Source organism: Pholis gunnellus (assembly GCF_910591455.1).
Source record: "Pholis gunnellus genome assembly, chromosome: 10".
NCBI classification, from domain to species: Eukaryota; Metazoa; Chordata; class Actinopteri; order Perciformes; family Pholidae; genus Pholis; species Pholis gunnellus.
The window spans coordinates 12,658,016-12,673,013 of record NC_136537.1 but is presented as its reverse complement, the minus strand read 5'-3'; the positions used below and the strand labels follow the sequence as shown (position 1 = coordinate 12,673,013).

Genomic DNA, 14,998 nt, shown 5'->3' with positions numbered 1-14,998 from the left:
AAGACAATCTTACAACTGAATGTCTCCTTGTGTATTATGCTTCTCCTCGTGAGGAAAACGGATTTACATGTGTAAAATGAATAAATAGTTACAAAGGATTTCTGCTCTATAACCAGAATGCGTTTAAGTGTGATTTGGACGTTTGAAAGACATTCTAATTCAGTTGGAGACGTCCGTGCTAAACGGCCCCCTCGTATGTCTTTCTCCATTTGGGTCACATTATAATGACCTCGACTGACCCTTGGGCTCTCAAACGTAATATAAACTCATTTTTGGCTTTCAACTTAACGTCCTACAACCTAGCACCATGCTCACAAGCAAGGGACCAGTACACGGGAGGTTAAACAACAGTAATTTCCGATGATACGTAAACGCATCACAAGGACATCCATATACACGCCGTGATCTTTTTCCACATCATGGAGACCGAGCTCCTTACGGCAGCACGTTACTGTAGTATGTCGGTAATAACGATATAGAGCGGAATGTGTGCATTGTTAAGTCTTGATTAGCTGTCAACTGGTCCCAAGACGGTTTACACTGGACTGGAGTATTTTGCGTTTGGAAACACGGTAGATGATGGTAGTGTTGTTGTCGCTGGTTGCCTTTGTGTGTATTGGTGAGTAACGTAAAGTATAATTATCATCGTGCTTTAGCGAGACTGCTTTAAAGACTATAACCTGTTTACCTCGAGTATTTGACTCAGCTGGTAGGAAGTAATATGTCTACGGTACTCAATCAGTGGTGGAAAGTTACCAAATGCATGTAACGCTGCTAAAGTACTGGAAGTACAATTCAAAGGCATTTATACTTGAGTGTTTCCAGTTAATGCCACGTTAGACTTCTACTCGACTGCATTTCACAGGGGAATATTGTTCCTATTACATCATTATATTTATTTAACAGCTATGGTAAATTACTTTGATACATAAAACGATATCATTATAAATTAAATGTACGAAAAACAATGTGATCCCAATAATTATTAATTTTGGACTAACTTAACACTAACAGACAAGACCCTGAACCTTTCTTTATTATGTTTTGTGTCTTATTTTATTATGTGGAACAAGATAACAATTTGTCCACTCAAGTCATAATATCAACTTTAGGGTCCATAATTAAACTAGCTAACACTTAAGAAGAATTTTTAATGCAGGACTTTTATTGTAACAATGTGTTTTTGCTACTTTTACTTCAGTAAAAGATCTGCATGTTAATTATGACACGCCTTTATTGAATCCAGATGGAAAACATGGAACTATAAACATAGAGTTAGTGTCTCATTATGTATACTGTGATATTCTATATGTGCAGGTTTATTACTTACTCACAAAGGTTGCTCAATTATTTGACATTTTAATGTATTGACAAAAAGTTCCAAAAAGATGTCTGGTACCTTCATAATGTTTCTTTTGGACTTTCTCTCACCAGGCCTCTCACACAGCAGTCATGAGGAGAAGGAATATGGGGAAAACCATTACTTTCGGCTGCGCAGAAAGCCTGACTTCGTTGAGTTCAGCCCCAACGACAACTCAAACGTGACGATCTTGTGGAAACAGGGTGACCCTCCTGTCACATCGGACAAAAAGTTTAGAATGATCGGTAGCTACTTTGAAATAAATAAATTAACTCAGAAAGACAGTGGTCGCTACATAATGAGAGACAAAGATCTGAAAGAAATGTTCACCTACACACTTGAAGTCAAAGGTGAAGATCCTTCTTTGCTCTCATTCTATTTCATTTTCTATCCCAGCACTTCTTTATGTCAACACACTGTGGCTGTCACACTCTTTTCTTAGTCGCTTGGTTTTAAGCATTTTCAGCAAGCATAATTTTAAATTGACTGTCAGTTAGTAAAATATTATGGTTGCACGGCAATGTGGGTCAAGATAATACTGTGTTTAAAGGAACAGTTCCACATTTTGGGGAATTTGATTATTCACCTTCTTGCTGACAGTTTAATGATAAATATTGATAACTCTCCTGTCTACACAGTAAACATGAAGATATATGAGTTTCTTAGCTTAGCTTAGCACAACGACTGGAAACATCAGGAAAAGTTAGCCCACAGTCTAGTTCTGCTCGAGGTTTCTTCCCGTTAAGGAGGAGTTTTACTTTGCCGCCGTCGCACACATGCTTGCTAATGCTCTTATTAAAGTTTAATGAGTGTGGTCTAGATCTGCTCTTTATGAAAAGTGTCATGAGATAACTTGTATTCCTCTAATGTTAAGCAAATAACAACATTTCAGCTGATTACAGCTGCCATGCTTTATGAAACCAAGACTAAACGTGAGCAGAGTTTGATACTCAAACGATTTTGCGATATCACTTTAATATACTCTCTCTTTTTTGTCTTCCAGCATTCGCAATGGAATATTATCAGAAACCTGGTGACCGCTTCACCTTCACCTTTGATCTGGAACCAAACTCCTGCAACATTTACTTCTTCCCAAAAAGCGACCGTCAGCTGAGAAAGTTGAAGAATACGATAGTTCATCAAGGCAGGCTGCAGGGGGGTTTGGATGAATCTGATTGCACAGGTTTTGATCTTTTAGAGCCATGTGGGATTTCAAAAAAGGTCCTCGAGATGTCATGCAGCGGACGCTATGAGACCAGAGATCAGAATAACAACACAGCCTCAGTGGTGACACTGGAAATGAGTCGTAAGTAACCTGTGTGTTTATTAATAAGTGTCAGATGACTGTGTTTTTGAATGATCACCTTGTCAAAAAATCCTTATATTTAATGAAGTAATAATACTTCAGAATCAACTTGTTAACTTACTTCAAATAGCTTTCTATCCTAAAGCGTTTGTAGTTTTATCCTTTGCAGAGTACAGCGGCTGCAGTCACTTTGGATTCACCCTGTTAACAGTTGAAAAGCATCAGAACGTCGTTAGAAACCACTGCTGCAGCATAATCTGCTTCTCCGCTGTTCATTCATACTTACTGACCAGTCTGACCATCTGCTTTGGCTTTTGGTTTAAATTAATTGTAGTTAACTAATTGGCTCCAAGGTTCACCATTCAAACAGGGAATGTTTGTGTAAAGGGACCAATGGAGGAACTCAATGAGTGCAAACTGATGCACACAAGATGGAAGAAGTGTATTTAGCCATATTTTGGAGGAAATCCTTTGGAAGATATGAGTATATAGACAAAAACGTATCATCATTGAAATCCATTGCAAGTGGCATGAATTTAAAGCAGGGGTCCCCAAACTTTTTCCTGTGAGGGCCACATCACTGAACATATCGTTTGACCTAGGGCCGCACGATTATGGGGGGGGAGGGGGGTGCTACGTGCGTGCTACTCGCAGGTGAGCGACTGTTGCATCGTGCGCGGGGGTGCTACCTGCGTGCTACGTGCGTGCTACTCGCAGGTGAGCGACTGTTGCATCGTGTGCGCGGATCGGGGCGGAACACCGCCGTGCGCGATACAGAGAGCAGGGGAATTGAAAACGCGCGACCATGTAGTGACAGACATGACATGCCGGCGTGTAAATAAATTAAGCACAAGTACTCGTCCTTCAAGCTCCCGTATCTCTACTCTTCTACTTCTTCTACTCTTCTACTTCTACAGGGTGCGCGCATGACAGCTCTCATCTCGTTCGCCCCCTGGTGGTTGGCTGATTCAGGAAGCGTTTGATTTGATATGTAGCAGAGCACGTATTTTAAACGTCAATATCGCAGACGATCATGCTGAAAAAAAATCATAATGCGTCTCTGGTATTGTTCAGGGGGCCGGACCAAATGTGGACGCGGGCCGCATCCGGCCCGCGGGCCGTAGTTTGGGGACCACTGATTTAAAGGAACAGATCCACATTTTGGAAAAATAGCAGAACGACTGGAAACAACAACAATCTTCTCACCTAACTCTCAGCAAGAAAGCAAATAACTAATTGTACCCAAATGTAGGATTATTCCTTCAAGCTGATCACAGCTGTTAGAAAGACAAAACTATAAACTGTACTGGAGGAGTGTTTGGTACTCAGAACATTTTGGGTCTTGTGTGTCCTGTCTTCCAGAAATCACAAGGACCTTTGAACAGAAACCTGGTGACCTCTTCACCTTCACCTTTGATCTGGAACCAAACTCCTGCAACATTTACTTCTTCCCAGAAAGTGACGATCAGCCAGAAGAGTTGCCGATTAACATCGTTCATCAAGGCAGGCTGCAGGGGGGTTTGGATGCATCTGATTGCACAGGGTTTGATCTTTTAGAGCCATGTGGGATTTCAAATAAGGTCCTCCAGATGTCATGCAACGGAAGCTATGAGATCAGAGATCAGAATGACGACCTAGTCATAGATGCTACACTGAAAATGACTCGTAAGCAACCTGTTTTTATTAATAAGTGTCAGATGACTGTTTTGTTTGATTATTACATCGTTATATAAACATTCTTGCAAATTACACGATTGATCAGTGATCAAAATTGTTGGCGATACATTCTCTGCCCATCAACTAATTGACTGATTGTTTCAGCAGTACCTACCAGCTATACATATCATATTGGTATTGGGGTTGGTGCTTTCCTCGCCTTACTTTGCTGCTGTTGCGTGAAGTGCTGCTGCTGTGGGAAGAGCAAGTCCAAAGAGAACGGATCTGAGACTGCTGCTGCTGAACCAGATGTTCAATACCAAGAGGTAAGGCTACCTTACCTGTGTGTACAATCCTCTATAGTTAAAGCTCCTGCTGTTGATATCATAATTACCCATTGTGTTTCTGTTTTGTTCAAACCGCAGTATCACACTGAGCCTGTTGGACCGAGGTCAGGCCAACTCATTTATCCCTCTGGGACACACTACCCCGATCAGCCTTCTTACACTGTGACTGACCCGCTGGTTAGTGTGTGTTGCATTTCATAGAGAGAACCTTTCTCTTGTTGGCTCAACACTTGAGCTCTGTCTATGCTCTTGCTCCTCCACAACTAATATGTCATGTGTTGCTTTACTCTGTTGGTACACAATCATCCTTCTGTGGATTTGCTGCCATCTTATTCTGAGGTAGAAAATACTTGATCAATTAAAGTGCAATTTTATTTCTCAACATCTATTTACAAACCGCATTGTAATGTAATTGAAATGTGCCCTGTGGAGTTTTGTGTGCGTGTCTATGGTATATAGGTCAAACTGGTAAATCAGTATACATATATATATATATATATATATATTCAAATATCATAGTAAAAAGACACTTCTAGCAACTTCAGAACTTGCTTTAAAATGATCACTTTTTGTAGTTGTGAAAGTTTTTTATTAAATATTACAATACGTAAAAAACATAATGGCACACAAACCAGTTGCTACACTAAATCTGAGCACACAAAATAACTTTTTAAAATGTTTTCTTCAAATGCAAAGTAATCCATTGATAGTTGTTTGTACATCCATGGGGACATTGCAAACAGAAACAGCCAATAACTAATTCTGCATACTTAAGATGGTGCCAATTTGCCAAAATATATACACATATAGACTAAAAATACACAACTCAAGATGTAACCCACAACATAACACATTGAATCCATGCTAACATTATTCTTCCTTTTTACATATTGCAGGAATGATGAGATTCCTGCAATATGTTCTCATTTTTCTGACTTGCATTTGTTTTACCTTATAGAGGTACAACCCAGTAAATATAGATGTGAACCCTCCTCACCCTGAGGTACACACAAACATACAAAATCCACTCTAAATGCATGAAATGTAGGTTATTATCTTAATATATAAGAGACTCCTCATTCTTAGATTGATTTTTGACTCTTCCCACTTATTGACACTGTTTCATTAACACACACATTTTCCTTATTCTTTTTTTCCCTTCCCTCTCCAGGTTGCTCCTCTAGGAGGGCAGGGAGTCGATCCAGCTCCTTTACTCGGCTCTGATTGTCTCTCCTCGGACCCTGGGCCAAGGTTTGAGCTGAAAGGAGTGCATTCTGCTCCCCCCCTCAGTTCAGGCTCAACTTTCTGTGATGTGTATACCTCAGATAAACTCAACTTTCTGTAAGGAGCACACCAAAAACTCAAGTGATGCATTGTTGTATCAAGCATTGTACTTTGGGACTAGCGGGAACTCAGCCATTTCAGTCTTTGATAGGACTGTGTGATAAAACGCACATGAAAAATGAAGTTCTTGTAAACCTGCAAAGTCGTGGTGATAGGTACACAGGATAAGGACCATGTAGTTATACAAAGACATAAATCAATTTAAGAATAACACTAACTCACTGTAGCTCCATACTGCAATTATTGTAGAGTGAACAGCTATAATCAGGATATCTGTGTGAAATGTAATATTAATGTGTGTTTGAAACTCAGGTTATAAAAGGAATTCATAAGTTGCACTTCCACCTGCTGCAAAGCATATCAAAGGTAAGAGAAATGTTACAATGATGACCTAAAGTGAGTCTGTGAATGAGATTTTACAGAGTGAGGACATCAAACTGACTGCACTCATGGAGATCAGAACACCACTCAGCAATTAGAGCCATTATTACCATCTGTACTTATGTGTTTTATATTGTTGTTTTAAAACCTTACGTGCCAATTCAGCTATATTTATCAACGTGTCTGTGTGGCCTTTATCATAACATTTTGACAAATTGTTTGTGATATTTTTATTTGTGTTGTGCTTTGTAAAGAAATAAGTCCTATACCAGAAACCTTTACACTGTGTTTTTTGGTGAATATTTGTAAATGTTACGTTAACTGGAGCTTTTCCCCATAACTCTTCTTGTGGCTTTCAGAAACTGCCTTAAACATTAGCCATGCAATCAATGTAAAATATGAATATTTTATATAAATATTTGTCTGCATTATATGTAAAGATATCTAACTATACTTTGACTTTTGTGTTTTTTAAATGAAGTTTTATCCCATTTTTTTAAAAAGTATGAACGCCACAATATAATCCAAAAATAATCTCTCCCTTTTAAGTTTTTGAAGTATGCCGTAAAATTGACTTCATTACATTATAGTTGGATACACGTTTTCAAATGTAACTTATTTATGGTTGAGAATTTAATATTCTATGTAATTGCCTAACTTCATGTTGCTGTTTAAAGGATAAAGAACTAAAATGCAACAATATATCCTTTTTCCCCTTGATCCAGACCAAATAACCAAACTACAGGTGTGAAGGGACCTTAGGTCTCAAGCACAGTCCGAGATAACCAGAGCTAGAGAAGACAATCTTACAACTGAATGTCTCCTTGTGTATTATGCTTCTCCTCGTGAGGAAAACGGATTTACATGTGTAAAATGAATAAATAGTTACAAAGGATTTCTGCTCTATAACCAGAATGCGTTTAAGTGTGATTTGGACGTTTGAAAGACATTCTAATTCAGTTGGAGACGTCCGTGCTAAACGGCCCCCTCGTATGTCTTTCTCCATTTGGGTCACATTATAATGACCTCGACTGACCCTTGGGCTCTCAAACGTAATATAAACTCATTTTTGGCTTTCAACTTAACGTCCTACAACCTAGCACCATGCTCACAAGCAAGGGACCAGTACACGGGAGGTTAAACAACAGTAATTTCCGATGATACGTAAACGCATCACAAGGGCATCCATATACACGCCCTTATCTTTTTCCACATCATGGAGACCGAGCTCCTGATGGCAGCACGTTACTGTAGTATGTCGGTAATAACGATATAGAGCGGAATGTGTGCATTGTTAAGTCTTGATTAGCTGTCAACTGGTCCCAAGACGGTTTACACTGGACTGGAGTGTTTTGCGTTTGGAAACACGGTAGATGATGGTAGTGTTGTTGTCGCTGGTTGCCTTTGTGTGTATTGGTGAGTAACGTAAAGTCTAATTATCATCGTGCTTTAGCGAGACTGCTTTAAAGACTATAACCTGTTTACCTCGAGTATTTGACTCAGCTGGTAGGAAGTAATATGTCTACGGTACTCAATCAGTGGTGGAAAGTTACCAAATGCATGTAACGCTGCTGTAGTACTGGAAGTACAATTCAAAGGCATTTATACTTGAGTGTTTCCAGTTAATGCTACGTTAGACTTCTACTCGACTGCATTTCACAGGGGAATATTGTTCCTATTACATCATTATATTTATTTAACAGCTATGGTAAATTACTTTGATACATAAAACGATATCATTATAAATTAAATGTACGAAAAACAATGTGATCACAATAATTATAGATGTTGGACTAACGAACACAAACAGACAAGAACCTGAACTTTTTTTTATTATGTTTTGTGTCTTATTTTATTATGTGGAACAAGATAACAATTTGTCCACTCAAGTCATAATATCAACTTTAGGGTCCATAATTAAACTAGCTAACACTTAAGAAGAATTTTTAATGCAGGACTTTTAATGTAACAATGTGTTTTTGCTACTTTTACTTCAGTAAAAGATCTGCATGTTAATTATGACACGCCTTTATTGAATCCAGATGGAAAACATGGAACTATAAACATAGAGTCAGTGTCTCATTATATATACGGTGATATTCTATATGTGCAGGTTTATTAATTACTCACAAAGGTTGCTCAATTATTTGACATTTAAATGTATTGTAGTCAAAAACAAGTACAATTTAAAATATAGATGGATATTCAAATCATTTAGGAAAAGAATGACAAAAAGTTCCAAAAAGATGTCTGGTACCTTCATAATGTTTCTTTTGGACTTTCTCTCACCAGGCCTCTCACACAGCAATCATGAGGAGAAGGAATATGGGGACAACCATTACTTTCGGCTGCGCAGAGACCCTGACTTCGTTGAGTTCATTCCCAAAGACAACTCAAACGTGACGATCTTGTGGAAACAGGGTGACCGTCCAATCACATCGGACAAAAAGTTTATAATGGCGGGTGGCTACTTTGCAATATATAAATTAACTCAGAAAGACAGTGGTCGGTACATAATGAGAGACAAAGATCTGAAAGAAATGTTCACCTACACACTTGAAGTCAAAGGTGAAGATCCTTCTTTGCTCTCATTCTATTTCATTTTCTATCCCAGCACTTCTTTATGTCAACACACTGTGGCTGTCACACTCTTTTCTTAGTTGCTTGGTTTTAAGCATTTTAAGCAAACATAATATTAAATTGACTGTCAGTTAGTAAAATATTATGGTTGCACGGCAATGTGGGTCAAGATAATACTGTGTTTAAAGGAACAGTTCCACATTTTGGGGAATTTGATTATTCACCTTCTTGCTGACAGTTTAATGATACATATTAATAACTCTCCTGTCTACACAGTAAACATGAAGATATATGAGTTTCTTAGCTTAGCTTAGCACAACGCCTGGAAACATCAGGAAAAGTTAGCCCACAGTCTAGTTCTGCTCGAGGTTTCTTCCCGTTAAGGAGGAGTTTTACTTTGCCGCCGTCGCCCACATGCTTGCTAATGCTCTTATTAAAGTTTAATGAGTGTGGTCTAGATCTGCTCTTTATGAAAAGTGTCATGAGATAACTTTTATTCCTCTAATGTTCAGCAAATAACAACATTTCAGCTGATTACAGCTGCCATGCTTTATGAAACCAAGACTAAACGTGAGCAGAGTTTGATACTCAAAAGATTTTAAGATATCACTTTAATATACTCTCTCTTTTTTGTTTTCCAGCACTCACAAAGGGATATAATCGGAAACCTGGTGACCGCTTCACCTTCAGCTATCGTCTGGAACCAAACTCCTGCAACATTTACTTCTTCCCAGAAAGCGACCGTCAGCTGAGAAAGTTGAAGAATACGATCGTTCATCAAGGCAGGCTGCAGGGGGGTTTGGATGAATCTGATTGCACAGGTTTTGATCTTTTTGAGCAATGTGGGATTTCAAAAAAGGTCCTCCAGATGTCATGCAGCGGACGCTATGAGATCAGAGATCAGAATGACAACACAGCCTCAGTGGTGACACTGAAAATGAAGCGTAAGTAACCTGTGTGTTTATTAATAAGTGTCAGATGACTGTTTTTGAATGATCACCTTGTCAAAAAATCCTTATATTTAATGAAGTAATAATACTTCAGAATCAACTTGTTAACTTACTTCAAATAGCTTTCTATCCTAAAGCGTTTGTAGTTTTATCCTTTGCAGAGTACAGCGGCTGCAGTCACTTTGGATTCACCCTGTTAACAGTTGAAAAGCATCAGAACGTCATTAGAAACCACTGCTGCAGCATAATCTGCTTCTCCGCTGTTCATTCATACTTACTGACTAGTCTGACCATCTGCTTTGGCTTTTGGTTTAAATTAATTGTAGTTAACTGATTGGCTCCAAGGTTCACCATTCAAACAGGGACTGTTTGTGTAAAGGGACCAATGGAGGAACTCAATGAGTGCAAACTGATGCACACAAGATGGAAGAAGTGTATTTAGCCATATTTTGGAGGAAATCCTTTGGAAGATATGAGTATATAGACAAAAACATATCATTTAAATCCATTGTAAGCGACATGAATTTAAAGGAACAGATCCACATTTTGGAAAAATATTACAAAGACTGGAAACAACAACAATCTTCTCAACTAACTCTCAGCAAGAAAGCAAATAACTAATTTTACCAAAATGTAGGATTATTCCTTCAAGCTGATCACAGCTGTTAGAAAGACAAAACTATAAACTGAACTGGAGGAGTGTTTGGTACTCAGAACATTTTGGGTCTTGTGTGTCCTGTCTTCCAGAAATCAGAAGGACCTTTGAACAGAAACCTGGTGACCTCTTCGAATTCACTTTTGATCTGGAACCAAACTCCTGCAACATTTACTTCTTCCCAGAAAGTGACGATCAGCCGGAAGAGTTGACGATTAACATAGTTCATCAAGGCAGGCTGCAGGGGGGTTTGGATGCATCTGACTGCACAGGGTTTGATCTTTTAGAGCCATGTGGGATTTCAAATAAGGTCCTCCAGATGTCATGCAGCGGACGCTATGAGATCAGAGATCAGAATGACGACCCAGCCATAGTGGTGACACTGAAAATGAGTCGTAAGCAACCTGTGTGTTTATTAATAAGTGTCAGATGACTGTTTTGTTGGATTATCACATCGTTATATAAACATTCTTCCAAATTACACGATTGATCAGTGATCAAAATTGTTGCCGATACATTCTCTGCCCATCAACTAATTGACTGATTGTTTCAGCACTACCTACCAGCTATACATATCATATTGGTATTGGGGTTGGTGCTTTCCTCGTCTCACTTTGCTGCTGTTGCGTGAAGTGCTGCTGCTGTGGGAAGAGCAAGTCCAAAGAGAACGGATCTGAGACTGCTGCTGCTGAACCAGATGTTCAATACCAAGAGGTAAGGCTACCTTACCTGTGTGTACAATCCTCTATAGTTAAAGCTCCTGCTGTTGATATCATAATTACCCATTGTGTTTCTGTTTTGTTCAAACCGCAGTATCACACTGAGCCTGTTGGACCGAGGTCAGGCCAACTCATTTATCCCTCTGGGACACACTACCCCGATCAGCCTTCTTACACTGTGACTGACCCGCTGGTTAGTGTGTGTTGCATTTAATAGAGAGAACCTTTCTCTTGTTGGCTCAACACTTGAGCTCTGTTTATGCTCTTGCTCCTCCACAACTAATATGTCATGTGTTGCTTTACTCTGTAGGTACACAATCATCCTTCTGTGGATTTGCCGCCATCTTATTCTGAGGTAGAAAATACTTGATCAATTAAAGTGCAATTGTATTTCTCAACATCTATTTACAAACCACATTGTAATGTAGCAGCAAGGTGTATTGTGTCAAGCATGGGCACAGGCTTATGCTTTCTTGTGCTTGTGTACTTTTACCTTTTTGATTTGTGTAATCTTTGCTTTTCATCTGACATTTTTTGGAAACCAAAAACCATGCCTGTTGTTATTATACACATAGTACGTTTCTTCTACTATAACTATTTATAATAAGTAACCTTAATGCAACCCAACACAACAGCCCTACTCTGAAGTTAATATGGTATATAGGTGAAACTGGTAAATCAGTTTATATATATATATATAAACACACATTTTTTAATTCAGTTAGTATGCTGATCTTGTATCCACATTATAATACTAACGATACATTGTTTTATGAGAATGTATCAAATTTGACATTAATATTCTCCACAACAACAGAAGCTAAAATCTGTATTTTAGACAAAATTCATCACTTTTAGCCTGCTTGTAGTAATGCTCTGATACACTGTGACATGTCTTTTTCTCTCCAGGTTTCAGCTCCAGCAGAGCAGCCAGATGCTCCAACTGTCCCTGTCCACTCTGACCCGGAGCCAACGTTTGAATTGAAGGGGATGACCTTTCCCTCCGCTCCCCCACTCGGTTCAGACTCAACTTACTGTGACGTTTATACCTCAGACAAATTCAACTTCCTATGAGAGCCTTGATTTCTAAAGATACATTGAAATATGCAAACACTCATTTGCGTGACATTACAGGAATAGTTTGAAATTTTAGGGAAAATGGATATTCACCAGTGGATGGCTTTTAATGGATAGAACCAGTGGTAGCAGGCAACCTTAGCGTAACCAATCACACCCTGGCAATAAGTGTACAAGAGAGTTTTTGTTATAATGTCAAAGTGTCTTTTTATCCACATGACAAATTACCTCTTTCATAACCATTTGCATATGCAAAGCCTGTTGTTTACAGTAGTTTAGATTCATTCTACTCTGCCTCTGATTGGCGAGGACTCGTTGCCTTCTTCACAGAATTTGTTCGCTTTATAGCTGATGATCAAGATTGGTGGAAGATTGGTAGACTTAATGATTTCATCTCAGATGTGGGTGTTTTCATAATGATGGCAGCCTTGCGTAGTGCTCTCTTATATAATCGAAATGTCCTGATTATGGGAGAAAATTGTTTTATGAAAATGTTGCTATCAATGATCCTGAGAGGAGATGAGAGGAGAGCCATCACTCCTCTCATCTAACTGTCAGCAAGGAATACAATTTCCCAAAATGTTTGAAGGGAAGAGTGAAGACCATATTTTGCATTTGAGTCAGTCCTTTCTATTTTTTTTTGTTTTACAGAGCAGAGCAGAGACTTTGTACAGAAGGATCACTATTTAAAAACCTTAGATGAAAAATAACCTTTCAATGAAAATCATGATCTTTAAATTGAGAGAGCTCACATTGTTAACAATAATTTCTTACCTCATGAGTCTCATTTTTAGAGCTCACTAGATTGTCATAGTAGCCTACTGAGTGAATAGCTGCCTCATTCCTGCAGTTCTGTCAGGGACACATGATTTATTGCAGACCAGCTTCACTGTGAACCTTTTCAGGGAAGAACCAAACATCAAGTAGTCCTATCTTTGGAAAGTTCTCTGTATTTAAAAGGTGTAAACAAGTCCTCATTGCACTTAAGTTACTTGCACCTTTGCTTGCCGTTCTCCTGCATGGAATTCAGCTTGCAGCTCAAGTTCAGTTAAAAACTTGTAGAATCTGATGCTTGCATTGTAGTTTAGTGTAGATTCTGAATTAAAATTAACTTCAAATGAGCTGTAGATGTCAACTAATATTGATACATAGTTACTGTATTTTATTTGCTCAGGTAAATCACACAAACATATCTATATGTATTGAAGTCATATTGTATAAATATAAATAACAAGACCCAGTTGCCTTTTCCTATTACATATTTTCAATGCCATAAAAACAACTCTGTATTGCATGTATGTCAACATTGTACCGTAAGTGCATTACTTTAAAAGTCTAACTTAATATAAATCAATATATTTGGGACACACACACACACAGCCTTTTTTGAGAACGTGATATGTTGTTAAACATGTATGTATGACCAAACAAGTAATCATCTTGTGTTGATGTTTATTTGGACTTTGTGTCGGGTGCATTAAATCTAGTAGCACTCAACTATTTGGTTCATATTTGTATTTTTTTCACCTGTCTTCATGTCTTCACATTCTTAACTTGTAATTCTGTAACAGCACTTAACAGCTACTACAAGTACCACCCACCCAATATGTCACCACACAGCCAAAAGCTCACCCAAGCATATCAATTCCTTTACACCCCATGGTTCACAGAGGAATACGACACAAGCCTTTAGTGTGTCCGAGAGAAAAACGACAGAGACATAAATCTGTTTGTGTACGGGACAATGCCACTTATTTCTGGACATTTGCCCTCAGTGATCCTGAAAGTCTTTCTAAGTTTACCACATACTTGTGCTATAAGTAGGACTGCAGTGGAATAATGCCTTAATGTTTATGATGCAACATATATCGAGTTTACTTTTGATCACATAATTCAATTATAGGTTGAGAGACCTAAGGTTACACTTAAATCTCTTCATTATATGCCCAGCACACAAACTATTATTTTTAAATTTCATAAAGAATTTATATATATATACAGACAACTTCTGTGGGCAGAATCTACAGTAGGCCACATCCCATCCACGACGCCCAAGGTCATCACTGTGAGTTAAAAAACCTAACCTACACAAATAGTTCAGAGTAATAGGTTATTCTGTTCTTATTCATGTTATTCATGTTACTGTTCAAAGGCTAAAGAACTAAAATGCAACAATATATCCTTTTTTTCCCTTGATCCAGATCAAATAACCAAACTACAGGTGTGAGGGGACCTAAGGTCTCAACAAGCCCAGTCCAAGATAACCAGAGCTAGAGAAGACAATCTTACAACTGAATGTCTCCTTGTGTATTATGCTTCTCCTCGTGAGGTAAACGGATTTACATGTGTAAAATGAATAAATAGTTACAAAGGATTTCTGCTCTATAACCAGAATGTGTTTAAGTGTGATTTACACGTTTGAAAGACATTCCAATTCAGTTGGAAACGTCCGTGCTAAACGGCCCCCTCGTATGTTGCACTTCAACTTTCTCCATTTGGGTCACATTTTAATGACCTCGACTGACCCTTGGGCTCTAAAACATAATATAAACTCGATTTTGGCTTTCCACAATAACGACACGGCGTCCTACAACCTAGCACCATGCTCACACGCAAGGGACCA

General features: G+C 38.5%; 2 protein-coding genes across 3 annotated transcripts; both read left to right on the top strand.

Annotated features, from left to right (window-relative positions):
- Window positions 1-339: 339 nt before the first annotated feature.
- On the top strand, window positions 340-6,675 carry LOC306701935 (uncharacterized protein). 2 transcript variants are annotated; one of them, XM_079167387.1, is made up of 7 exons: window positions 340-619; window positions 1,435-1,710; window positions 2,364-2,666; window positions 4,029-4,331; window positions 4,491-4,648; window positions 4,748-4,846; window positions 5,841-6,675. In XM_079167387.1, exons 1-7 carry the CDS (start codon window positions 577-579, stop codon window positions 6,012-6,014), a joined length of 1,356 nt encoding a protein of 451 aa, XP_079023513.1. In that variant the 5' UTR covers window positions 340-576; the 3' UTR covers window positions 6,015-6,675. The 2 variants fall into 2 exon arrangements, with proteins under 2 accessions (XP_079023513.1, XP_079023512.1); XM_079167386.1 differs by having other exon boundaries at window positions 4,488-4,648.
- A 945-nt stretch (window positions 6,676-7,620) lies between these two features.
- LOC306701934 (uncharacterized protein) lies at window positions 7,621-13,794 on the top strand. Its single transcript, XM_079167385.1, has 8 exons — window positions 7,621-7,810; window positions 8,687-8,962; window positions 9,616-9,918; window positions 10,672-10,974; window positions 11,133-11,293; window positions 11,393-11,491; window positions 11,609-11,653; window positions 12,208-13,794. The coding sequence occupies exons 1-8, from the start codon at window positions 7,768-7,770 to the stop codon at window positions 12,370-12,372; spliced, it is 1,395 nt and encodes a 464-aa protein (XP_079023511.1). The 5' UTR covers window positions 7,621-7,767; the 3' UTR covers window positions 12,373-13,794.
- Window positions 13,795-14,998: the final 1,204 nt, after the last annotated feature.

What these genes read in the sequence shown, in the direction of transcription:
- LOC306701935 (XM_079167386.1), top strand. Translation starts at nt 577, where the DNA reads ATGATGGTAGTGTTGTTGTCGCTGGTTGCCTTTGTGTGTATTG. An exon ending in GGTGACACTGGAAATGAGTC is followed by an intron (nt 2,667 to 4,028) that starts GTAAGTAACCTG and finishes CCTGTCTTCCAG; the next exon opens with AAATCACAAGGACCTTTGAA. An exon ending in CAGATGTTCAATACCAAGAG is followed by an intron (nt 4,649 to 4,747) that starts GTAAGGCTACCT and finishes TTCAAACCGCAG; the next exon opens with TATCACACTGAGCCTGTTGG.
- LOC306701934 (XM_079167385.1), top strand. Translation starts at nt 7,768, where the DNA reads ATGATGGTAGTGTTGTTGTCGCTGGTTGCCTTTGTGTGTATTG. An exon ending in GGTGACACTGAAAATGAAGC is followed by an intron (nt 9,919 to 10,671) that starts GTAAGTAACCTG and finishes CCTGTCTTCCAG; the next exon opens with AAATCAGAAGGACCTTTGAA. An exon ending in TGCCGCCATCTTATTCTGAG is followed by an intron (nt 11,654 to 12,207) that starts GTAGAAAATACT and finishes TTTTCTCTCCAG; the next exon opens with GTTTCAGCTCCAGCAGAGCA.